Consider the following 24,885-nt stretch of genomic DNA (forward strand, 5'->3'; position numbering starts at 1 on the left):
GGGAGGGGAGGGGAGAGGAAACAAAACCAAACAGATTTCGGAGCAGCGGCTCTCTATCACATAGCAGAAATGGTTCCAGAAAGGAAAACCTGGCAAGTATTAAGAGCTTCTTTAAGTCCTTTTTTAGTGCTAAGAAAGTGCTAGAAAACCTGGCAAGTTTCCTATCTCTCTTTCATTTCGAGGAAAAGTTATCCCAACCGGCTTCTTGTAACTCAGTACCTCTCAGCAGGATCTGTGACAGCTCTTCCTTCTGGGGTTCTTCAGTGAACATCTGGGGGCCCGTCCTAAGTAACACAAGTGGAACCACCATGTCGTTTATGCGGGTCGCCGCTAATCTTGAGGAGAGCCAGGCTGAAGGCTTAGAAAATGCAGGCCATAAACCTTCTTGAAAGAATCTGCCTTTTTGGGATTTTTTTTTTTTTTTTTTTTTTTTTTTAGAGCAAGACTTGAAAGCAGAGAAGGCTTGCCAGCCACCCTCTTCCACGGAGCAACAGTGACTTGTTACTTTTACACTATTAGCTCATCTAGTCAAAACACCACGAGACGCAGAAAGCCCCTAGACTGCAGCTGGCCATCGCAAATCCCAAACAACCGCACACTGTAGTCACTACCTGTTTTCGCACTAACAGCCACGATGTAATCTCAACAGAACTATGAATATGCTCAATTTAACCTTTATTTTCTAAGCAGGGACTAAAATACCCAACTTCCTATGTATAGCACGGCAGCTCTCAATTAATAGACTGTACTACACAAGGGCTTTTTTCAGATACATAAGGCAGGGCTGATGTTCTCCCAGTGGGAGTTTGTTCATATGATCAATATGATTCAATTACATAAATATTTACTTAGCAGCTGTTATGTGTTGGGCACTGTGCTGGGTGCTGCAGAAACAGAGATGAGTAAGACCTGGCCCCCGATCAAGGCGTCTGCCATGCGGTTCGGGAGCCAGCTATGTAAACAGATAAAACGCGGTGGCAGTGGCCTAAGTGTGACACGGGTATGCGTGTGGCGTAAGGAGAACAAAGAGAAAGGGGCCTTCCCTTGCCTGGGGAGGCGGGCTTTTCTGAAGGAGGTGACGCTTGAGCTGAGCTCTGAAGGCTTCTTCAGCCTGGTCTGAGGTGGCGGGAATTCTAGAGAGGGACGGATAAGCATTAGCAAATACATGAAGTCATGGGGCAACGTTCTGTGCAAGGTGTCGCTGAAGTATAGAGTGTGAGATGGAAAGGGGGAGCGTGGGGCTAGAGAGGCGAGAAGGGACTTGGATGTCCAAATCCAAGATCGCCTGGGTCCGCCATTTAGATGGCAGAGGACAAAAGACAGTCCGCCCGTCTCTACTCCGCACGTGCGGTCGTTCCCCGAACCCTGAATTCCTACGCCATCTGCGGCGGGCTGCTGGGTCTCTGGCAGCCTAGCTGGCGGTTATACACCACGGTGAAGTACGAAGAAGCGGCCAAACATCCAGTAAGTATCAAGCACCCGACACATCTCAGGCACCATCTCAGGGCCCAGAGGTAGAGCAACAAGAAAATCGAAGTTCCTGCCCTCACGGCACTTGTATACAGCGGAGAAATGAGAACAAACCAGAGTTCCACACAGGGGTGGTGCCAGGAAGAGACCAAAGCAGGACGGTGAACAAATCATGTAGCTCAAGGATAAGCAGAACATGGTCAGATTTCTCGGCAGAGTCGGATTCTCTCCATCTGTAATAGAGGGTCAACCGGAACGAGGGTAAGGAGAGAAGTAATGTTGTTTCGGGGAGGAAACTTCCTGGGAGTGGGCAGCGCGGTGGGCGATGCCCCAGGAGGAGAGCAGGGAAGGTGAAAGCTGGTCCCGACTCCTCCCCCGCCCCTCGGAACACACGGGTTACCTGAGGCACACGGGCTTAAGTAGACTGAGCTCACTGCCTGGAAAACGATGCAGTTTACAACATGCTAAGTACCATGGAAACATATCTGTTCTTTCCACAAGCATGTGAAAAATACAGGGGGAGAAAAAATAAATCACTGCGCTTAAGAACAAGGGGAAAAACAATTAGAAGGGAGCTTGGAAGTAGAGAAACCGCCAAATCATAGCTCCCTTGGAAAAAACGTCCAGTAGAGCCCACGCTCCCGAGAGTCATGGGCCTTTACACAGAGGGTGTTGGCTGTAAGCTTCCTTGAAAAGGCCTCTGGGAAAGTCTGTGGTATGCCCAGCAGACGCTGTTGCCAACACCACCGGGAAACGTCGACGGGCTGAGGGAGTCTCGGGAGCGAGAGCACACCCACGGGCGCCCCTGTGAAGAGCTCCCTCCTTCTAGCACAGCCCCCACGGCCTGGTGGTCTTCACTCCCGATAAAGAACTCCCTGCTCCTTCTCTGGCGCTTCCTGTTTTTATCCAGCTTCACCAGGGGTTGGGTTGTGCAGTGGCTCTGGTAAAGGGCCTACTTACCCACAATAACGTCTCTTGCGGTCTCCAAAACGTCCTTGGCACAGATGGGTGACAAAGAAATATGTGCAAAGAAACTTTATATATAGTCCAGGAAACACAAGAACCAGAATGCCTGCAATAACAATGGTCTCAAAGGGTACGTGGGTTTTTGGGAGGCTATAGATAGTGACGGGGGGGGGGGGGGCGGGGAACCAGCCAACAGCGTGCTCAGGAGCCATGACCGCTTGACGTGAATTCTGAAAAATTCACGGGGTTCTTGACACAAGTGTAGAAGCAGGAAGAGTGGTCTGCAATCTCACTGAAAAGACAAAGATAACTGGACCGCCGGTTCGGGGAAGACTGACCCCGTACACTCCATATGACAGGTAAACAGAAAGGCTAATAGCAGATGTTTTCCATTTAAGCTCAGCTATCTCCCCTGTGCTAAACAGACATAATCAGAGTAACCATGGACACCCCACATGTTCAGCAAGACATCTGTGTTCAGGAGGGAAGCATTTCTCATGAACAAGTCTCTGAGGCAAAGGCAATAAAATGGATAAAATCGTATGCAAAGAGCTAAACAGGATCCTTTAAAAATGAGGTCAGTTGGCTCAGTGGGCTAAGCGTCCAAGTGCGGGTCAGGTCATGATGTCACTGTTCGGGAGTTCGAGCCCAGTGTCGGCCTCTGGGCTGACAGCTCGGAGCCTGGAGCCTGTTTCCGATTCTGTGTCTCCCTCTCTCTCTGCCCCTCCCCCGCTCTGTCTCTGTCTCTCAAAAATTAATAAACATCAAAAAAAAAAAATGAGGTCAATTAAATGGTCAAGAAAAAGTAATGTGGTTTTGGAGCACTACTTGTCATTTTCTGGAGTATATTCTGTTCTGCGTAAGAACACACAGTCCTTGGGGCGCCCGGGTGGCTCAGTCGGTTGACCACCTGACTTTGACTCGGGTCACAAGCTCGCAGTTCATGAGTTCAAGCCCCACATCAGGCTCCGTGCTGACAGCTTGGAGTCTGGAGCCTGCTTTGGATTCTGTATCTCCCTCTCTCTGCCCCTCCCATGCTCATGCTCTGTCTCTCCCTCTCTCTCTCTCAAAAATAAACATTAAAAAAAAAAAAAAGAATACACAGTCCTTTCTTCCACATCAGACCATTATCGATGGACACCTGCATGAGTGTGAAAGTTCTTAACTGTTGTCTCTGCTCATGCACGTTCAGTCCAACCTCTGTGTATATACAAGTCATTTAAAACATTTTTTTAAATGTTTATTTATTCTTGAGGGAGAGAGAGACAGAGCGTGAGTGGAGGCGGGGGGAGGGCAGAGAGAGAGGGAGACACAGAATCCGAAGCAGGCTCCAGGCTCCGAGCTGTCGGCCTACAGCCTGACGTGGGGCTCGAACTCACGAGCTGTGAGATCACTACCTGAGCCGAAGTTGGACACTTAACCCACTGAGCCGTCTAGGCGCCCCTACATACAAGTCATTTTGCACACTGCCAGCAGAATAATCTTTCTCAAACATCATTGTTACCGTGTCCTTGGCCTTTGATGGTCCTTCCTACATCGCGAAGAGTGGTGAACGGATGCCTCCTTGTGGCAGCGATGAGGGACCAGAGAAGGTAATGAAGTAAAGCAGTGAGCCATGTGATCATCTGGAGTAAGAGGTTTCCAGAAAGATGGAAAGGCCCGAGGCATAAATGAGCAGCCAGGGCAAAGAAGCACAAGAAGAACTGTGGGCTCTTGGTGGAAAGAACAAGGCGGGTGGTGGGGTGGTGGTGATTGATACTGGAAAGGAAGTTGGAGAGATGGACAGAGATCACCTGAGCTATGGAGGCCGAAGGAGGAGTGTGGACTTTCGTTGCAGGTGCAACTCATAATGACTTGTAAGAGTAACTCAGTAAAGCCCTGGTGAACAAATGAATTACTAAAGTCCAGTCTGAACTACTTATTTTGTCAGATTAGGCCTGAAGTTTACAGTAAGGTTTAGGAGGAAGAAAAATATTCTTGGGCACGCCCAACATGTTCAAACGGAAATCCTCTTTACACGGGCCAAAGTCTTTCATTACTGAAACTGACCAACGTCCATCTTTCTAAGTCAAGGAAAAAAAAAAAAATGAAGTTACACATAAAAATTTCTCTCCTGATTTTGTCCCAGGACTCGAACGCTGTCTCAATAAAGTGAATGAGTAGCAAGTATTTATAATTAAGATACTTTTAAATACACACACACATTTTAGGATGGAGACAACTTCCAATACATACTATCTGAAAATTATCACTTGTTTGCATGATGGAGTTACATATGCCAGTTTTCTAAGCACGCCATGACTCGTGGATACTTCACGACTGAACAACACATTCACTGCATGTGACAGGCAGCCTCTAACGTCAACCTCCGTGGGCCCTGCATCCCAGTATTGATACCCTTGGCACCCTTCTGTTGAGTGTGGACTGCAGTTAGTGACTTGCTTCCAGTGACTGAAAAAGGATAAAAGTTGATGGGTTATCAACTCTGAGATTAGGTTACAAAGAGACTGTGGCTGGGGCGCCTGGGTGGCTCAGTCATTTAAGCGTCTGACTTCCGTTCAGGGGTCATGATCTCACAGCTTGTGGGTTCAAGCCCCATGTTGGGCTCTGTGCTGACAGCTCGGATTCTGTGTGTGTCTCTCTCTCTGTCCCTCTCCCGCTTGTGTTCTCTCTCAAAAATAAACATAAAAAAAAGAGAGAGAGACTGTGGCTTCTATTGGGAGCACTCTCCTGTCTGCTCATTCTGAGAGAAGCCGGATGCCACGTTGTGAGCCGTCCTACGAGAGGCTCGTGTGGCAAGGAACTGGGGGAGGCCTGTGGCCAGCAGCTAGTGAGAAAGCACAGCACTCAGTCCAACAGCTCATAAGGAACTGAAACCCAACGGTAATGATGTGAGTAAACTTGGACATGGATCCTCCCCAAACCGAGCCTTCAGAATGGGCCTGCAGCCCCAGCTGGTGGCTTCACGGTGGCCTCGTGAGAGACCTGGGGCCGGAGGCACCCAGCTAACACCTGGATTCCTGACCCACAGGAACTGGGAAACAGTGAATGTGGTTTTAAGCAATTACGTTTTGGGGTAATTTGTTACACAGCAATTTATAACTAATCCATTGGGCCACATTTTAAAGGAGAAGCAGACAGTGGCTGCAATCTGAAAGACATTTACAATGCCTAAGATATACATTTAATTACTTTGTAACAGCAAGTTGACCTTCACAATATTTTTTAAACACTGACAAGTATTAAAATTAGTTTGAAAGAGCCAATTTGGAGGGGGCAGGAAAAAAATCAAAAGGTTGTATTAGTGGAAAGATCTGGTCAGAAACTAAGAAATCCAGTTTCAAAGAGGGAAAGCTCCCAGAGCAGAAATGAACGACTAGGTTCCAATACACCCGAGAAAAATTTCGGGGTTATTAGTGAATGAAGAACGCAGCTGTAAGATAACATCGTTCTACAAAACGTGATAGTGTGTTATGAAGATACAAAACAAAATATGAATAGCAATTAAGAAAACAAGGTGCACCGGCATTCCAATTTCTTAGTGCGACCCAGCCTCTTCAAGCCTCTGTTTCTCCACACAGGTAACAGGAGTAAGAGTTCCTACATTTTAGGGTGATAAAGCGCTCAGTGCAATGCTGGGCCCATGGTAAAAAACCAACAAACACTGGTTCCTGTAACAGCTACTCTCTTCTGTTACGGTTTTAAATTAGAATCGAGTTCTACTTCTGGGGCGCCTGGGCGGCTCAGTCAGTTGAGCGTCTGACTCTTGATTTTGGCTCAGGTCATGATCACACAGTTCGTGGGATCAAGCCCCGTGTGGGGCTCTGTGCTGCCCCTGCAGAGCCTCCTTGCTGCAGTCTCTCCCTCTCTCTCTCTGCCCCTCCCTCACTCGTGCTCTCTGCCTGTCTCTCCAAAGAAATAAACATTTTTAAAAAAAAAAGAATCGAGTTCTACTTTCAAAGAATATCAGGTTACTTCACAGCTTGAGACACTTAGAAAACTTAGCAGAAAGTTCAAGAGACCAAAATTTAACCAGAGTTAAGAATAAGGTTTGCTCAAGAAAGTGAAAAGACACACCCACAGAATGAGTAAAAATATTTGCGAATCACGTATCTCGTAAGTGACTTTTATTCAGAATATATAAAGAACTCTTACAAGCCAGTAATAAAAAGACAAATAACCAAACTGAAAAATGATCTGTTGACCAATAAACATACGTGAAAAGATGTTCAGCATGATTAGCCGTTGGTAAAATGCAAATGAAAACTATGAGCTGACAAACCATTTCACACCCACAGGATGAATATAATCAAAAGAAAAAAAAAATAAGTGTTGTCAAGAATGTTGAAAAAATGGAACCCTCGTACACAACTGGCAGGCAGGTAAAACGTGGCAAACTCTTCAGCATTTATTTGCTTGGTTCACTTACTCATTAGATATGCACAGTGTGTGGCCATTTCCATCACTAAATCAACTGAATCAAAACAGTGAGCTTATCAGGGGATATAGAAAGTCTCCAAAATTCTCTACTTTACAATAAATATGAAGAATCTGGTGTTTCATACTAAGATAAAGCCCTTTTTGAAAGACACATGGTACCATTCTAATCCATTTCCATAAGTGCAATTTAATCCCCAAGTGTTAAATCAGATACACTGCGGCTTACTATCTATTTGAAAAATAAATTATCGAAACTAGGAAACTAACAAGGCTCTCATAAACATAGAAGCCAAAAATAATGATGACAAATTCAGTGAGTATTTCCCCTGTCGCAACTTGAATGCTTAAACTGTACTGTGTGGGAAAATACCATTGTTTAAAAAATAAACAACAAAAAACTAAGTGGAAGATGGAGACTTAATTCTTTGAGTTCATGGAAATTTATTGTCATCAAAAAATAAACTCATGATTTACTGGCCTTCTAAAACCTACGATCAATTCAAGTAAAAATAATTGTCATTGGCCTATCACGTAGAAGTTACAGAATTTTAGAGCCCACAGGAGACTGAAGATCACCTACCTCAACCATCTCGGTAAAACTGAACTAGTTGCTAACAGGTCACACATCTGGCTGAGGACTGAGCAGGGTGAACACTAGGAGCTTTGACTCCAAGCGTGGGCCTTTTTCCTGTATGTTATACTGAGGCTAATAACCCTTTCCGAAGAGATGATAGTTCCTGTATTTGCAGAGAGTAAATGAGCCTCAAGTGGAGGGTACATTCTTTAGGATTTCTGAACTTAGGTCCTATCACTTAGCCTTCCATTAACGGAGTTTTATCAAATGGTTTAGGAAAACATGTTTATTATCATTTTTTTAAATTAACTTATTTCTATATAATTTATTGTCAAGTTAGGCAACATACAGTGTGCTCTTGGTTTCGGGAGTAGATTCCCATGATTCATCGCTTTACATAAAACACCCAGTGCTCATCCCAACAAGTGCCCTCCTCAATGCCCCTATCACCCATTTTCCCTTCTCTCCGCCCCCCCGCCCCCCGCATCAACCTTCAGCTTGTTCTCTGCATTTAAGAGTCTCTTATGGTTTGCTGCCCTCTCTGTTTGAAACTAATTTTTCCCCTTCCCCTCCCCCATGGTCTTCTGTTAAGTTTCTCAAGTTCCACATCTGACTGGAAACATATGACTGACCTATTTCACTTAGCATAATACCCTCTAGTTCCACCCATGTTGTTGCAAATGGCAGGATTTCATTCTTTGTCATTGCCAAGTAGTATTCCATTGCATGTATAAACCACATCTTCTTCATCCATTCGTCAGTTGATGGACATTAGGCTCTTTCCATAATTTGGCTATTGTTGAGAGTGCTGCCATAAACATTGGGGTACGTGTGCCCCTATGAATCAGCACTCCTATATCCTTTGAATAAATTCCAGTAGTGCTATTGCTGGGTCATAGGGTAATTCTATTTTTTAATTTTTTGAGGAACCTCTACGCTGTTTTCCAGAGTGGCTGCACCAGTTTGCATTTCCGCCGGAAAATACGATTTTGAAAAAACAACACTTCTTTTAGTGACATTGAGGCCAAATTCATGGTACTTCTCCTTTGCTTGTTGTTTTCTTCTTCTCACTTCCCGTGTTTTCCTTCTCTGATTATTCAACATGCTATTGGGAGAAGTTTTTGGCCAAAGCATCTGACCATCTTCCTAGGTTTAGAGATTCTCCTATTTTATGAGGTAGCACTTACCTCCCACTATATAAGTTTAAGTACCTGTGAGATAACAGAAAGATATATTTTGGTCTCTGCCCACAGAGTTCCTGAAACCAGGTAATTTCCTAGGTAACAGGAATGTCTTTTGTTCTAATGAGGTGACTCTGGATGGGCTCCTGGATGGGGGCTGGCCATCAGAAAGACCAAGCCAAGATTCGAAGTCTGGAATTTTCAGCCCCACTCCCCGTTCTCTGGTGAAGGGGGGAGTTAATGAATGAAAATGGAGTTAATGATCGATCATGCCTGCACCATGAAGCCTCCATAAAAATCCCAAGAGTATGGGGACCTCAGAGGTTCTAGGCTGTTAAACACATAGACAACCCCAACTCCACAGGGACAAAAGTTCCTGCATTTGGGACCCTCCCAGACCTCACTCTGTATCTCTTCATCTAGCTGTTCATCTGTATCCTTAATCACATCCTTTCATAAACTCGTAAATGTGTTTCCCTGGGTCTGTGAGCTGCTCTAGCAAATTCACTGAACCTGAGAAAGGGGTCAAGAGAACCCTTGATTTATAGCCAACTTGGACAGAAGTTTTGGGTAATCTGGGGACCTACTTGTGATTGGCATCTGAAGTGAGGTGGGAGCAATCTTATGGAATGGAGCCCTTCAACCCAGGGATCGGGTGCAATCTCCAGGTAGAACTGAGCTAAAAATTGTAGGACATTCAGCTGGTGTCATGGAGAACTGCTTGGTAAGGGGAGCGCCTCCCCAAAATGGTGGCCACAAGTGTTCTGATTATTCCGTGTGAGGAGTGAAGGAGGAAGATACAGGAGAGGAGGGCTATAGGTTTTTCCAGTACAGTACTAGATACTTTAGTTCCCAGACTTCCCTGTAACTAGGGTGTGGGCATGTGACCTAGGCAATGCCAACCAAAGGCACCAGGCTCTAGACTATATAGAAACCATGGCTATGAAACTCCTCTGGGGTCGGGGGGGGGGGGGGGCGCTGGAAGCAGTAGCATCTGGTTTCAAGAGTCACCCATGGCACTGGTTCTGGAAGCAGAATTTGGAATCTGTGTTATCAGTGGTGCACGCTCTGTGGGGTAATTTGGGGCTCTGTTTTTGCTTAACAAACCTCTAAGTCTATTCCTCTGACTCTCCTAGAAATTCTGCTTATGATATCAAATTCTGCTTAAATACCCCGTTATTTGAAACTAAAGAAAACTTACACATAAAAGCAGTAAAAAGTTAAAAAAAAAAAAAAAGCTCTATTATATTGTGAGCTTACCTAGGGCAGGGGCCTAATGTATAATTTTCATATTAAATAGTACCTGCTCATAAAATGACTTCTAACATTTAGTAGGTTCTTCATAAATGTGGAATCAAACTGGCTATTTACAAAGTAGTACTTATTAACTGTATGCTTAATGAGGCTCTGTGGGATAAGAGAGACAAGACAGCACTAATAGGATAGTACATTTGCTAGAATGTGTGAGAAGAACATGGAGGGAGCAAGAGATTTTTCATGTTCACAGCCTATTCCATTTTTTTTTTTTTAAGTTCATTTATTTTGAGAGATAGACAGAAGCAGAGAGAGGGAGAGAGAATCCCGAGCAGCCTCCATGCCGTCAGCACAGAGCCCAACGTGGGGCTCAAACTCACGAACTGTGAGATCATGACCTGAGCTGAAATCAAGAGTTGGATGCTTAACTGACTGAGCCACCCAGGCGCCTCACAGCCTAGTCCTTCTAAAGGAACTTTAATAGCTATTTTAGTCTGACTGCAGGCCTGTTTTCCTGGGAAAACACAGGGCCACATCTATACAAATGCAGACAGTAACTTCATTCGTGAGAAGACAGACTGCTTAATTTTACTACAAAGTGGTATGTTTTATTTTGAACGTGGAACTGATCTATTGGTCTGGGACAAGCTAGTTTAGGGAAAGGACTAACACTGATTTCCTAGAAAATGGGGGGGAAAAGTATGTTTAAGTACCATGGAAAAAGCCAGCAAACTTTGAAATCAGTGTCCACTAAACTTGGATGGAATGAATTTCTAAAACAGCGCTTTACTTAGGTAAACTTAGGAGGGCAAGGAAGCTGAAGCTTCCTACTGTTTCTTCCTGTTTTAAGATAGTGGTGAAAAAGTCTTCTCAGTTTACCATGGAAATTCCAGGGAACTGTTGGGTGAGTGCGTCTATCTTTTAAGAATATAAATATGTCATCTTTTGGTTGGCCAGCACGCCAAATTATGTGCTTAATATTAAAATATTTATAGATGACTGGAACATAAACGCAGCAGCTGTTACTCTGGAATTATGGGAGCATAAACTCGTATTCAATTCTCCTGTCTTCACTAGTCGCAAACTGTGCTTGAGGGCAAGACCGACAGGAGCCAGTGCTGGGGCCACAGGAAACTGACGGCAAAAGACTATTCAGAAAGTTCACTGATGGTTCCCCGAATTTCATAGCCACTACAGCTGCGAAACAGGGATCAAACTGTCATGAAGCCTTTTGAGGACCAAATGCAATTATGTATGTCAAAGAACCCCACGATATGCTTAACACACATGGTGGGTGCTCAAAACAGAGGGACTAAACCTGAATTTGCAACTTAAACTATTTAGTGATATAGACGATGGACAATTAAAAAGCATTTTGTTTTGGAAGGAAAAAACCCTCCAAAATATTTTAAGCTGTGGTAGATATATACTGAGTAGATCTTGTAAATGTTTTATTTTCTTTATTTCTACTCTCATTCTAACCACATAGCTCATGTTTGATTACTGTCTTTACTCATAATTTTGCACTATAATTTTTACATTATTTAACCATGGATATTTATTACTTTAAAATGGGAAAGTCTGGGGTGCCTGGGTGGCTCAGTCAGTTAGGCATCCAACTTCAGCTCAGGTCGTGATCTCACAGTTTGTGAGTTTGAGCCCCGCATCAGGCTCTGTGCTGACAGCTCAGAGTCTGGAGCCTGCTTCCGATTCTGTGTCTCCCTCTTTCTCTGCTTCTCCCCCCACTCACGCTATCGCTCTCCCCTTTAAAAACAAATAAACGTAACACACACACACACACACACACACATACATACACGGGAAAGTTTATGTAAAGATCTCACTGTCAATTAGGGTGGTCCCTGCTTTCAACACTGTAAGGTATGTGGCACCGTGAATTATTTTGTTTACTCATGTATGATAATTCAGCCCCAAGCTACACAGTGATCATGACGGAGGGAGGTGGTTTTCTAACAAAAGACAGAAACGTCTTCTAAGACACGCCTTGCCTTTCCCCACATCAAATACTAGGTCATTTTGCTTCCAATATAAAAATGGTTTCTGCTTTCCAAGAATGTCCTTGGTGGTAGGAAAAACATTACCTTTCACATTTAACTCACGAGCTGTGCCGGGGGTGGCTGGGTGGGGGGGATGTAAAGACGTGGCTTTGGGTCACAGCCCCTCAGTCATTTGCCTCCACCTGTTTTCTTACCTGTGTCAGGAGGCTGCTGTCTCCTGCCTTCCATAATCCCCCTCCTGCCTGTTGTCTCAGGCTTCCAGCTCTGAGATTCTCTCTGATCTGCGTAGGTCCTGCTTCCCAGTGAGATTATGAGCTCTCTGAAGGCATAAATCACATGGTAGGGTACCTCCAAAATCTGTGCATTACGTAGCAGAGTGCCATGCGATGGCTATGTGTGAAGCTGAACTACAGCCGCGTTATGCTATAAAACAAACGTGGAACCAGATTATCAGAGCTCAGGAAACGAAGCCATGATGGCACACTAACCGTTATTTAACACTCACAGTGGGGGCTCCATGATCTGACCTTCCAGTCAAGCAAGTGCACTAGGCAGTCATGAGCTGGGAGAAACGATGAACAGGCTAGATTTGAGGTGAGGTATTCTGTCCTTTTGTCTCCATAAAACCCCCACGATATTCCCGACTTCTGGACTCACTCTCTGTACACTGTGACAAGCCAGCATGGTAAGCGGCCTAAGATGGTCCCTCCGCCCCTAAGCCCCACCTCGAGGTGTTCGCACCCTGGTGCAGCCCCTCCTCCAACGTGCCAGGTTCAGTCCGTGTAATCTACAGCATGCGGGGAAGAGACGGCGTGTCACTTCCGAGACCAGGTTTAAACGACTGGCTTCTGTTTGGGGAGCTCTCTCATTCTCTCACTCTCTTGCCCTCTTGGATCACGGATCAGTTGCTCCGGGGAAGCCCCAGGAAGAGGCCCTCCTGGTGAGGAGCTGAAGCGGGCTGCCGACAGTTGACTGAGCTTGGGAACAGATCTGTCAGCCCCCGTCAAACCTCCGGCTCTACCCACAGCCTGACTACAACCCCACGAGGGACCTAGAGCCACACGCACCCCGCTAAGCTGCTCCCACATCCCTGGCCCCCAGAAACTGTGACGTAATCTGTGTGTGTGTTCAAGCTGCGGTTTCTTGCCTAGATGATTGTAACTTTCTAACTGTTGCTTCTGTAAAAGTATCAACCCCACCCCCCCAATCCAACCTTGCTGTCAGGGAAGTATCTGAAACATGATTCTACTGGTGCCTCTCCTCTGCCCAAAATCTTTTTAGTAGATCCCTATTACCCGAAACTCCACATCTTGTCCTCCAGGCCTTTGTGAACCGAACCCTGCTGGCCTCTCTGGCTTCCTCTGCACTTCAAGGCCCAGGCACTTAAATCCTACTTTAATCTCCCATGCAGGCTAACTAGTTTTCTTTCTCTGATATCCACTGTTCCCAGAACGTCCCCCACACTTGGCCGATCCTATGAATCCTTCAGGATTCAGTTCAAAGATCACTCTGTGTATGTGTATTTGTTTATTTAATTAAATTTTTTTTCTTGGATACAAATGGCAGTACCTGGTATGAAGAAATGGTATCGTTTCCTAGACACCAATGACAAAGAGGCTGTACACATTTAACTCAATCCAACCCATTTTGATGAGCACCTACTGTGTGTTAGGCACATGTTTTTCAGGAGGCACTAGGACTAACGAAAAACATTAAACAAATAGGGTCCCCTAACCTTGAAGAGCCTACAGTTTAGCAGTGAAGTTAGACAATAAGCTACTGATGATAAATAATATGAATGTTACACAAATAAAGAGTTCAGAGTATTCGGGGCAGTGGAGGTGGGGGAGGGGCACCAAACCCGTTCTGTGGGCTCAGAAAAGCTTTCCCGGAATGTTTAAGGGATTTAAGAAAAAAAAAAAAAACAACTTTATCAAAAAGATGTTAAATCAGGATAAAAAAATGGCCCAAAAATCAAAATCAGCAAGCAAAATGGAAGAGACACGGGTTGGTGGTCATATACGTGAAAGGAGCCACGGACTAGGACTGACCAAACCCACAATGTAACCGGGAAAAACACTTTGCTGTCCCCAACTGAAATACAGTCCACAGACTTTGGGGATACTCCATTATGTTCAGGATTCACAGCCCTCCTTGAGAGGTGGGAAACCTGAACCCACCCAGGACTGAGACACCCTGAACCCAGGTCACAAGAGCAGCTTCTGACAACTGGAAGGCCTTGGTGCCTGAAGCCTCAGAGGAAATCTGCGGACTACAAGTAGCTGAAGGTCTGTCGTGTGGAAGAAAGACTAGTTTTATATATAATCCTGTGGATTTGTAGGTACAGGAAGGAAGAGACAGAAGAGGAACAATCTCCAAATCGCCAGAGCTATTTAAAGCAGGCAGTCTGCATCCTCGGAGGGGACCGTATCTAAAGTGGCTGGCCACGGAGCAAAGTGTTGCAGGAGAAAATCCTAACACCGGAAGGGAGTTACCCTGGACGCCTTTTAACCCTAGTACTTCATGGCTGGACACCATGAATATTAATGAGTCTTTCCTTGTCCTAATCTCTACTGTAGTGATACCAAGTGGATCACATTTCCCACAAGGTCCTGTCCTGTATGGTAAATAGGATGAAAACAAAGCGATGGGCTTTAGACATCCTCAAAATAACAGTACGGTCCTCCTAACAACTCCGCTCCTAGCAACAAACTATTCTACGGTTCACATTTGCCTCATTATTTAATCTAAATCTTATGTTTAAGGCACGCGATTGTCTCAGATCGTAAAATCTGTAATAAATATGGAAGAAAATATCTCTACGGATATTCGGTTAAGTCCAAAGGCAATTCTTGTCTGATTCGCTCAAGATTCCCAAAGCGAAAGTTTTAACGATCCGTATCCATATTGTCAGCTGCAACATTCTAGATTCAGAAAAACCTAGATTTCTGAGGATGCTTTAACCTTTACTTGTAAAAACCCAAGAAAAGGAGCATTCTCCAATGTGGACAGAATGACAGCGTCTGTGACACGTATATCCCTGAGATGATGCTGGCCTAGCATCCGTCCCCAGCTGTGTCTTAAATAACAAAGAAATTATCTGTCATGCTCCACAGAAAGTTAGGATCCCTACTGTTTCCAGCTGCTATCATGGCAGAAGAGAAGGAACCGAGGACTTGAGCCCTGAGCTTAAGTAGTTCTTCGGAAAGACAGAAACTGGAGATGATGTGAGATGGTTCAATCTTCCGACTCACTACAGTAAGACCCTTGATGTTCCAGCACAAAGAAAAATCCAATCTGAGGACCTCAACATGTTAAAATAAAGAAATGATTCAGATTTTGAACAGTCAGTAGTAGGAAGCTCAAACCAACTTTGTTGGCTCAAATAGATGCTGATCTCTAGCTTTTATTAGTCAAAAGCTAAACCATCTGTTTGAGTAGAAACAGATTTTTCGCCGCAAGGGAGACAGAGGGAAAGTGGCCTCAGTGAAAGTTGATGGGACTCGGAAGGTCGGCTAGGTGCAGGGGTCTCGGGAACTGGCCCCTCTGGGTGAAGAAAGAAAAGAAGTACGAATATCCGAGAAGGCGCAGCGCAAGCCGATCCGATGTAAATCTCTGGAGACTCGCAAACGTTCCCACACATTAAAAAGTTTATTAGCAAATCAAATACAGAAAAGACAAACTACTCCTGAAAAAAAAATTTACCTGTGCAACTGCCAGTAAGTCTTCAAAGCCACATCACTCTCAACAAAGTGAGAGGCATTCAAGTACAGAAAGGCAGGTCCAGCATTCACCTTCTTTTCCCCATTCCCCAAATCTACCTTCAGACTTACTTTGTACAAGAGGGCTCAGAAGAGGCTATGCCAAGTGGAGATAGCCGAACGGTTTGGGAGGAGTTAAACACGGATGCCCTGATGACTTCAACCAGAGGAAATGAGGGTGGCAAGAAACAGCCACAGGACGGCTATTCCAGAATCACGGAATCAGTTTCTCCTTCTCCCTCCTTCAGCCGCCAAGCGCAATAGACTTTTCCTTTGCAATGTCTTTGGACGTTTTTCCTTTCTCTCCATCCCAGGCCTTTAACAACCTCACCCCAACACTGTTGCAATGCATCCCAGCTCACCTTGCCTCCTAACTTTTTGTTTTCGTTTACAGACCTCAGCCTGATCAGCCGTCTCTTAATAGAGCTTTCACGGTGTAATTTTTATGTTGGAGAGCTGTCAGTCATTTCCTTCACTCATTAATGGCCTCGATCATATAGCTGCGTCTCAGGCAGTAAACACTATTTCTCACTCTCTTCAACACGCGTCCTCTCTTTCCCGTCTCCTCCCAGAGGCTTTACTCAATCTCAACTGAGCACATGATGAAGTGCCGCGGCTGCTGCTGATCTGTCCACTCGGTATCCCTTTCTTCCATGCTAAGAGAAGTCCACGTGTTTTTTTCCGATCACGGTGTGCCTGGTTAAAACATTGTATTTCTGAGCCTCCCTTGAAGTTAGGCACAAGCACGTGAGCCAGTTTATGTCCCATGAGACATAAGTGAAGCCTGCTAGAAATGTCTGGACAATGTTTGCTTTCCTGAAAGACGCCATGCCCTCCTCCTTTTTCCTGCCTGGAATACAGATGCGATGGCTTGAGCCGCAGCAGCCACTTTGAGGACATCTGGGAAAGGCCGAGAGAACTGTGGCAACCTTAGTCCTAGCATCCTTAAATTGTTGAACCAACACTGGCAACTAGACCGGTTCGTTGCTGTGGACTTCTTAATATAGAAGAAAAAATGAATCCAATTTATTTAAGCCAATGCTTACTTAAGGTTTTCTGTTACTTACAGCTAAATGCAGTCCTTATGTAAATACATATTCCTCTCCTTATCCTACTCTAAGTTTCCTTTCTAGTCCAGTTCAAGTTTTGCTTTCCAAGGTACCAAGTGAGGTTAGTCACCAAGATTCTATCACCTCTCAAAAATTCAAATTTTTTATCCTATGCCCGAAGCGTTACGATTTATAACTAGCCGGTACTTAACTGATTTCTCTTAAAATATTAATCAGCATGTTGTTTCTGGTTTAGAACTGATCTAAATCACCACTGTTGGTCTAGGCCTAGCTGGTGATTTAGCATGGCTAAAAAGGGACCTAAGGAAATGAGCCAAATTTTACCTACATTCTAAAGACAATTTGAGTCATATTCTGCTTCACATACGTGATTATCTTCCACTAGGAAACTGCCAATTGAATCCGAGGAATTAAAGTGAAAACTTAGGTCTTTATGAAGGTATTGTTTATCATAGCCAGTATAGTGAATATTAACACTCATCATTTTACTGCCAGTTACACATAATTAACAGATCTACAGATATACCCTGAAAGAAAACAATCTTTTCTCCGGGTGAGTAGTGTCATTTTTCTCCCTTTCTCAGTAGAAATTCTCAGTGTGGGAATTTTTGCTACTGGTCTCAGTAGTGAATCAAAAGTCAGATATTTGTGCATCTTTAAAAAATTTAAAACGTGGTATGAAGAGAAGACTCCACTCAACTGTCTGGACACAATTATAGAGCACTGACATGGAATAAATTGCAAAGAAAATGCAAGCTTGCAAATGTATTTTAGGAAAGTAGGTAATTTGCAGACCTTTAAGAAAAAAAATGGACTTATAAGAGTAAAAGGCACAACTTTCAGGCACAGTTCTCTTGGACAGCCAGCCTGCTTGTGTAGAACATGTCTAAATAGGCCGGTTTCCAAATACATTTTCTTTGGGATCACAGTTTTATGAAACCGGTGATCATCAAAAGCAGTTGTATCAACATTCTCTTATTATTAGAACCAACATATTTATTTAGTTGGTTTTCTTCCTGCCCTTCTATTACGTCCTCTTCCACTAAAAAGGTGTTTCATTGCTAGTAAGTTCTTCTCAATTTTCTTCACGTGGAAATTACTTCGAGATTAAATATAAATACAGTTTAGCCTTATAGTCATTTGTTCAACTACGTGAACCCTTACTAAGGACAGGGTAGGATCTGAGTTAGAGTTTTCTCTTTATTACTCAGGTATGACACTAACTTAGGTATATGACACACAGAGGGCAGGAGAACAGTAAAACCCAATCAGTGAAAATGGTGGTCACATTATGGAACCTGTTTGCTAATGGCAGTGTTCATTCTCTGTGAAAGATACTTACAAAGCAGCTACCGTTAAAAACAAGATCTCTACTATGGTCTATTTTGTTGAGTTACTTATGAAGAAAGAAAGAAAGAAAGAAAGAAAGAAAGAAAGAAAGAAAGAAAGAAAGAAAGAAAGAAAGAAAGAAAGAAAGAGAGAGAGAGAGAGAGAGAGAGAGAGAGAGAGAGAGAGAGAGAGAGAGAGAGAGAGAGAAAGGAAGGGAGGGAGGGAGGGAGGGAGGAAGGAAGGGAGGAAGGAAAGAAAGAAAAAGAAAGAAAGAAAGAAAGAAAGAAAGAAAGAAAGAAAGAAAGAAAGAAAGAAAGAAAGAGGAAATGAACAGTTTTACCACAACATAAGTGGAAATCATTTAAAAGCAGGAAATGTTGACTTATACATAGTATAAGGAAAACTTCCAGAATCCTTTCTTTAAAAATAGCAATAGCCTTTAATTTATCATCCACTGCCCTGCCAACCATCTGCAATCATTTTTTAAAAGCGTTTTAAAGCATACCTAGCATTTTATTTTACTTTAATAATTTTCAGTGTGAAGAATTCCCTCAAAGAAAGCCTTTCTTACAGCTTTACTAACCTGTTTTCAAAGGTCATACGAGACAAAGGAAATTCAGTAACGAAAGGGATTGCAAAATGAAGTAAATTACAAAAATTAAACTGGCATAGAAAACAGAATGATGTAACTGCTATTTTCTAAACGGCATTAGTTTCACACCCATATCCCAGTCTCTTTAGCTATTTCTTGTATAGACTTTTTTCCACAGCTCAAAACCACGAAGTAGAATCATTATACGTTATGGTTTAAGACCCGATATTGACTTCGGAATCTAATTTACTTTGCCAAAATTGGAAAAGCAAATTCCTCTTCCCAAATATCCCTGTCCAGGATACGACATAAACCAACGGCTCAACAAAATTTGATTTTATGCCTTCTACCACCCTCTCCAAAGCCTCAGGCACCACTTGAGTCAGCGAGAGAGATCAAACCCACAACTCATGTCCCTTTGCAAGTTACATGTAACTTCTGAACTCAGAAATGGTGGAAAATATCTTTCATTCAAGTTTCTCAAGCCCTTACACTGCTCAGGATGAAAAACTTTGCTGTTAGAGATGTCCTCACTACGCCTCTGCTCTTCCAAATGGTGCCCGAACGTTTCTGTGTGCACATAACTTACACTCTTCAGATTGTAAGTGATACAAATTCATACCCGCAATAAGGCCAAAGAAATCCAATTTATGGATCTTGGATCTTGGAGAGGAGAGTTCTGTACTTCAATTTTTTTTTTTTAACTTTTTTTTTTTTTTTTTTGAGACAGAGAGAGGCACAGCATGAATGGGAGAGGGTCAGAGAGAGGGAGACACAGAATTTGAAACAGGCTCCAGGCTCTGAGCTGTCAGCACAGAGCCCAACGCGGGGCTCGAACTCACAGACCGCGAGATCACGACCTGAGCCGAAGTCGGACGCTCAACCGACTGAGCCACCCAGGCACCCCCTTCCATTTTTTGCATGTATTTTCCTTTGTACAACAAGCACTGGAAAGGAGGTTAATAATTTCAATTCACTCTTTACCGTGAATTCCAAATCTCGACCAACGTGGTAAAAAGGTTAACTAAGTACACATTTAAATTAATTTGCATTTGAAAAGATTGGAAAAACCGTGCTTGCCAACTGTTTTTAATCATGTGAAGAATTAGAATAGTAAAATCTTTCAAGTGACCACAAAGTAATGACCAAATTACTTAATTAATCTGTCATTCAACAAGCGTGAGCCTATCAAATTCAAAACACACGAATCACACTGCATTATATTGCGCTCACCGAATGTGCACAGCCTTACCCCCTAAGGGATAAAGTGGTATAAAAATCTACCTTAAATTCTGGAATCCCAAACATTTTTGATATTCACATATCTGTCTTTAACACTGAAATAACAACATACTCATTAATCAGGATGTATTCTATACGCTATTTAAATCCTGGCTCTTGGCTCTCGGCTCTCGGGGATGCAGTGGCTGTACAAGCAGTACAAATTACTTTGTTGAGCTTTACCGTCTTCAGCGATGAAAGGAGGATAATACTTAGCTGGCAGGTGAGCATTACCTGAATTAGCACAGATCAAAGTGCCTCGTCTTGCAATTTTCTTACGCACCAGACATTGTGGTAAGGGCCGGGTTGTAATCGGCAAACACAACATGACAGAGAAACGTGCTGTCCTCACAGAGAGGCTGGCTAAGCTGACTGAGAAGGAGACACAGAAGGAAAACTAGACGAGCCAGGGTTTCATGAGAGCATGTAAAATGAAGCGTTTCAAGAGGAAGGAATGTCAAAAAACGGACTTCAGGGGAATGACTGTGAAGGGGTACAAGGAGACATTCTGAAGTAAGGAAAACGTTTGTATCATGATTGAGTGGTGGTTTCACAACCGTTTACATTTGTCAAAACTCGTTAACCTGTACACATAAAATTGTTAGTTTTTATTGTATGGACGTTATACTTTAATAACTCTGGTTTCTGAAAGGTGTATACGTCATGAAAGACCAATTTTGTTTTTAAAGGCAAGGGTTCTAGATGAAAAGGTGCTAAAGAGGAGTGACAAGTGGGTGTAATATATGGTGTCTGGATTCTGAATCCCTCCCCACAAAAAGCTGTAAGGAGTATTTTGGGGGCAAACTGGAAATGTGAATGGACTATATGTTAAACTGTATAGTATCAACACTAAACTTATTTTTTTCATGTTTATTTATTTTTGAGAGAGAGAGAGAGAGAGAGAGAGAGAGAGAGAGAGAGAGACAAAGAGAGTATGAATCGGGAAGGGGCAGAGAGCGAGGGAGACACAGAATCTGAAGCAGGCTCCAGGCTCCGGGCCGTCAGCCCAGAGTCTGACACCAGGCTCGAACTCATGAACCGTGAGATCACGACTGGAGCCCAAGTGGGATGCTCCACCGACTGAGCCACCCAAGCACCCCTAAACTTATTTTTTTAATGCTTACTTATACTTGAGACAGAAAGAGCGTGAGCAGGGAAGGGGGGTGGGGTGGGCGGGGGGGGCGGACAGAGGATCTGAAATGGAGCTCTGGCTGACAGCAGCGAGCCAGACGTGGGGCCCAAACTCACGAACCGCAAGACCATAACCTGAGCCGAAGTCGGATGCTCCACCGACTGAGCCACCCAGGTGCCCCAAACTTTTTTTTTTTTTTTTAAGTGTAGTCACTTTCCTGTGTTTATGTAGAATACCCCCTGCTTAGCAGATGCATATTCAAGCATTCAGGGGTAAAATGTAGGAGTGTCCGCAACGCGGTCTCAAAATGGTTCAGAAAAAAAACCCCACAACGTGAGTGTGGAGGACAGAGCCAGAGACGAGCAAATGGAGGCAGTGAGCGCAGGTAAGCCTTCCAAGAGTGTTTCTCTGAAGGGCCACAGGGAACCTGGGCGCTGGGAGGGCCGCCCCACACGCGGGCGGTACTAACACGCCGTGTGTAGCGATGGGGCGGAGAAGACGCAGGACGGGAAGCGTCGGTGCAGAGGCCAAGGGTCCGAAATCGCGAGAGGGGCCGCGACGCGGGATCCAAAAGGAAGGAAGCCCCTCCCGTGACGGTGAGCGTGACAACGACGACCGTGACCCAGGGGCACGCGCGGCCAGGCGGAGAAGAGCCAGACAAGAGCCAGGCGCTATTTAAAGCGCCTTCGCTCGGGGCGCCTGGGTGGCTCAGTCGGTTAAGCGTCCGACTTCGGCTCAGGTCACGATCTCGCGGTCCGTGAGTTCGAGCCCCGCGTCGGGCTCTGGGCAGACGGCTCAGAGCCTGGAGCCTGTTTCCGATTCTGTGTCTCCCTCTCTCTCTGCCCCTCCCCCGTTCATGCTCTGTCTCTCTCTGTCTCAAAAATAAAAACGTTAAAAAAAAAAAAAAATTTTAAAGCGCCTTCGCTCATTTCGTTCTCTCGCCAACTCAAGATAAAGGTACAAGGCATCTCTGCTTTCGCCGATGAGGCGGCCGAGCTACGGAAGAACGAACTGCCCTGCCCAGCCACGCAGGAGTGGGATGCTTGGAGATGGGTTTTCAAGGGCGGTCAGTGCATCAGTGATGGTGATGAGGTCTAGAGTATGACCATATGGATGGGAACTGGGTCCAAAGAGGCGGGGGTGCTGGATGAATCCTCTGTGCGGATGTTGAAGCTGTACAGAGAGCTAGCACAAGCAGTGACGGTGAGTCATCAGTGATGGTGGGGGAGGACGGCAACAAACAGGGGTCAGAGGAGTAAAGCCTGATTTTATACAGTTTAAGATGTCCGGGGGACCGAGGGGGAAAGGAGGAGAGATGATGTGGAAGTTGCCGCGGGGAGCAAGGATACACCCACCCCACCTGCAGGCTCACAGGCACATGGGGGGAAGAGGCAAAATCAGATTCTAACGTGAGACGGATCCCCAGAGCAAACAGTGAAGGGACCGTTCAGAACAGAGCCCGAGGACGCCACACGGTGCTTAGCACATGCTATACATTCAACCAGTATCTCTTGAATTTGAATCTTAACTTTTCAAATGGTTTACTGTACTCTAAAAAGGAAAAAACTGAATTTATTTACCAAGAAATCCAAGCCAGATTAGAAAGGAAATGATCCTCTGAGTGACTGTATTCTTTAAACCCATGAAAGGCTCATTTGCAAAAATTGGTCCCCGGGCCAAGATAAACAGAGTGGAACAGCATCTTATTGTTTTTGGCTTAATAACTATGGATAGCTCACTGTTATAAAAATGATACCGGGCATTCTCTTGCATAAGAACATAATATCAGAACAAGATTTCGTGAATTCTGTCTTTTGAAGCTTAGATAACAGCCTTTCTGAGCATGAGCTGACCAGAACTTAAATCTATTATGGTTCAAAGCACAGAAACCTAGGTACCCATGAAATAAGAATAGACGATTACTTCCTAAACATCTTCTTCGAATGTAAACATATTCTTTGGAATGTACTGTTCTTCTTGAAGTAGTTGTAGGACTGCTCCATGAAAGCTTTGGAGGTGTGTCTTTACTGAAGGAAGAGAGGTTCTCGGTGTTACGGTTTGTTTGTTTTTTAAAAATTTGTTCTAATGTCTTTGTAAGACTAAGAAAATGTCATAATGCTTTTAGACATTAGCAAAGCAAAGTTTTTCTTTTATATCTACAAAGCTGCCTCCTGAGCATTTCTAATAAGCGGTCGGGAATCGGCTCATTGAAATTCTATAGTCCTCTACGGTCTTAAAATGTACAATGAATATCTAATACTTTTTCTCCAAGACTAAATCTTACTGGAATTTATCTAGAATCCCAGTGATTTTTGTTTTGTTTCGTTTTGTTTTTTAATAATTGTATGTGGTCGTTTAACTATGACCATCACTCAGAATGCGAACTAGCTCAACTACAGGTTAGTTCCAGGAGCTTTTCATTTTTGGCTTACGCATAAACCGTGAGGTTCCTACTCCTAGACAGAAAAAGTATGGGTAGTTCCGTTACATCGGAGAAATGGACTTGAGAAGGATGGCCAGTCCCCCCGGTTTCATTAGAGCCCTAATATGATGTGTCAGAGAAAGCAATTAGTCAACGATATACACTGTGCTCATTTACAACACACAGCTGGCATTGGGAGTAAGCTCTTTCTCTTTTCCATGAAGAGCCCAGCTGGAAATAATCTCTCCTTTACTAAATTTCTTCAGTACTTCGTATTTTCCTTATGGGACTTTCTCTTTGGACCACAGTGATTTCTGGGCTTTTTTCTTTTCTTTTTTCTTTTTTCTAGATTATGAGCAAGATGCCTTAACATCTTTAGATGATACCAAAGTGTCACAACATTATTTGTGTTTTCGGTAATACCCAGCACTAGTAGGAAAACAAAATGCAATCGTGACACTATCGAAATCAAATTCATCAGTATTATGGACTAAACATAAATAGGCTTCTGATGTTTGGTCTGGGAATCATGTCACCATTTATATAATACAAGAAACTGCTCGGAGTTCCTAAAACCCAACTTACAAGTTCACTCTCAGAAGCCGGCAGAGGCCTCTCATACTATGTGTATAACTAGAAAGGTCACAGAAAGTAAGTCTGTAGAGCAGTCAAGATGCTAACTTTTCCAATTTTGTAAGTAAGAGAATGAATTTTTTTCTCTTAAAACTACAGTAATTTTAAAAGTAACTCAAAATGAAACCTTTTACTTTTTAAAAGAGTTATTTTTAGAAAGAGTATAGGAATTTAAAACTAGTATTTTGTAAAAACAGTGGAAAATGTTTCAAAATTAATGCAGGGATATATATCTGACCAACCAAACATTTTAAATGTCTTTTAGTTAATCCAGAGAATATTGGTTAACTAAAGCAATCTCATGTTGTTATTAAACCAAAACTTCAACTTACCATTTATGTTTATTGCTGGTAATACAATTGACATCTTTGGTCTTGTGGTCTTGTTATGGGTGGTAGCTGGTAACAGCAGGTGATCCTAAGCATAACAAAAAACAATCTGTTGTAACAACTGGCTTAGTCCTATAACAGGCCAAAATCAAGAGTCTCTAACATGCCAACGTTTCATTGGGATCATAAAAAATGACCTTTTTTAACTTGGCAGAGAGGTAATTAACTACAAATCATCTTATGATTCATTTATTCACAATGCAACAAACATTTACGGAGTGTCTATCATTATCAGGTGCTATGTAGTAGTCTTGGAATACTCACGCATTCTAATAACATACATGCTGTGCTGTACCACACAGAGTATTGGTCAAGGAGTCAGAATGGAGGGATTTTTTTAATTTTTCATTTTATTTCAGAGAGAAAGAGAGAC

General features: G+C 43.7%; 1 protein-coding gene across 4 annotated transcripts in view; it reads right to left on the reverse strand.

Moving 5' to 3' along the window:
* Positions 1-24,885, reverse strand: part of ATF6 (activating transcription factor 6) — a 206,687-nt gene that overhangs the window by 31,847 nt on the left and 149,955 nt on the right. For all 4 annotated transcript variants that reach the window (XM_058700497.1, XM_058700496.1, XM_058700495.1 and 1 more), the window contains exon 15: positions 24,456-24,540. In XM_058700497.1, the coding sequence (XP_058556480.1) occupies positions 24,456-24,540 (85 nt within the window). The remainder of the gene's footprint in view (positions 1-24,455; positions 24,541-24,885) is intronic.

Source organism: Neofelis nebulosa, chromosome 15 (genome assembly GCF_028018385.1).
Source record: "Neofelis nebulosa isolate mNeoNeb1 chromosome 15, mNeoNeb1.pri, whole genome shotgun sequence".
Taxonomy (NCBI): Eukaryota; Metazoa; Chordata; class Mammalia; order Carnivora; family Felidae; genus Neofelis; species Neofelis nebulosa.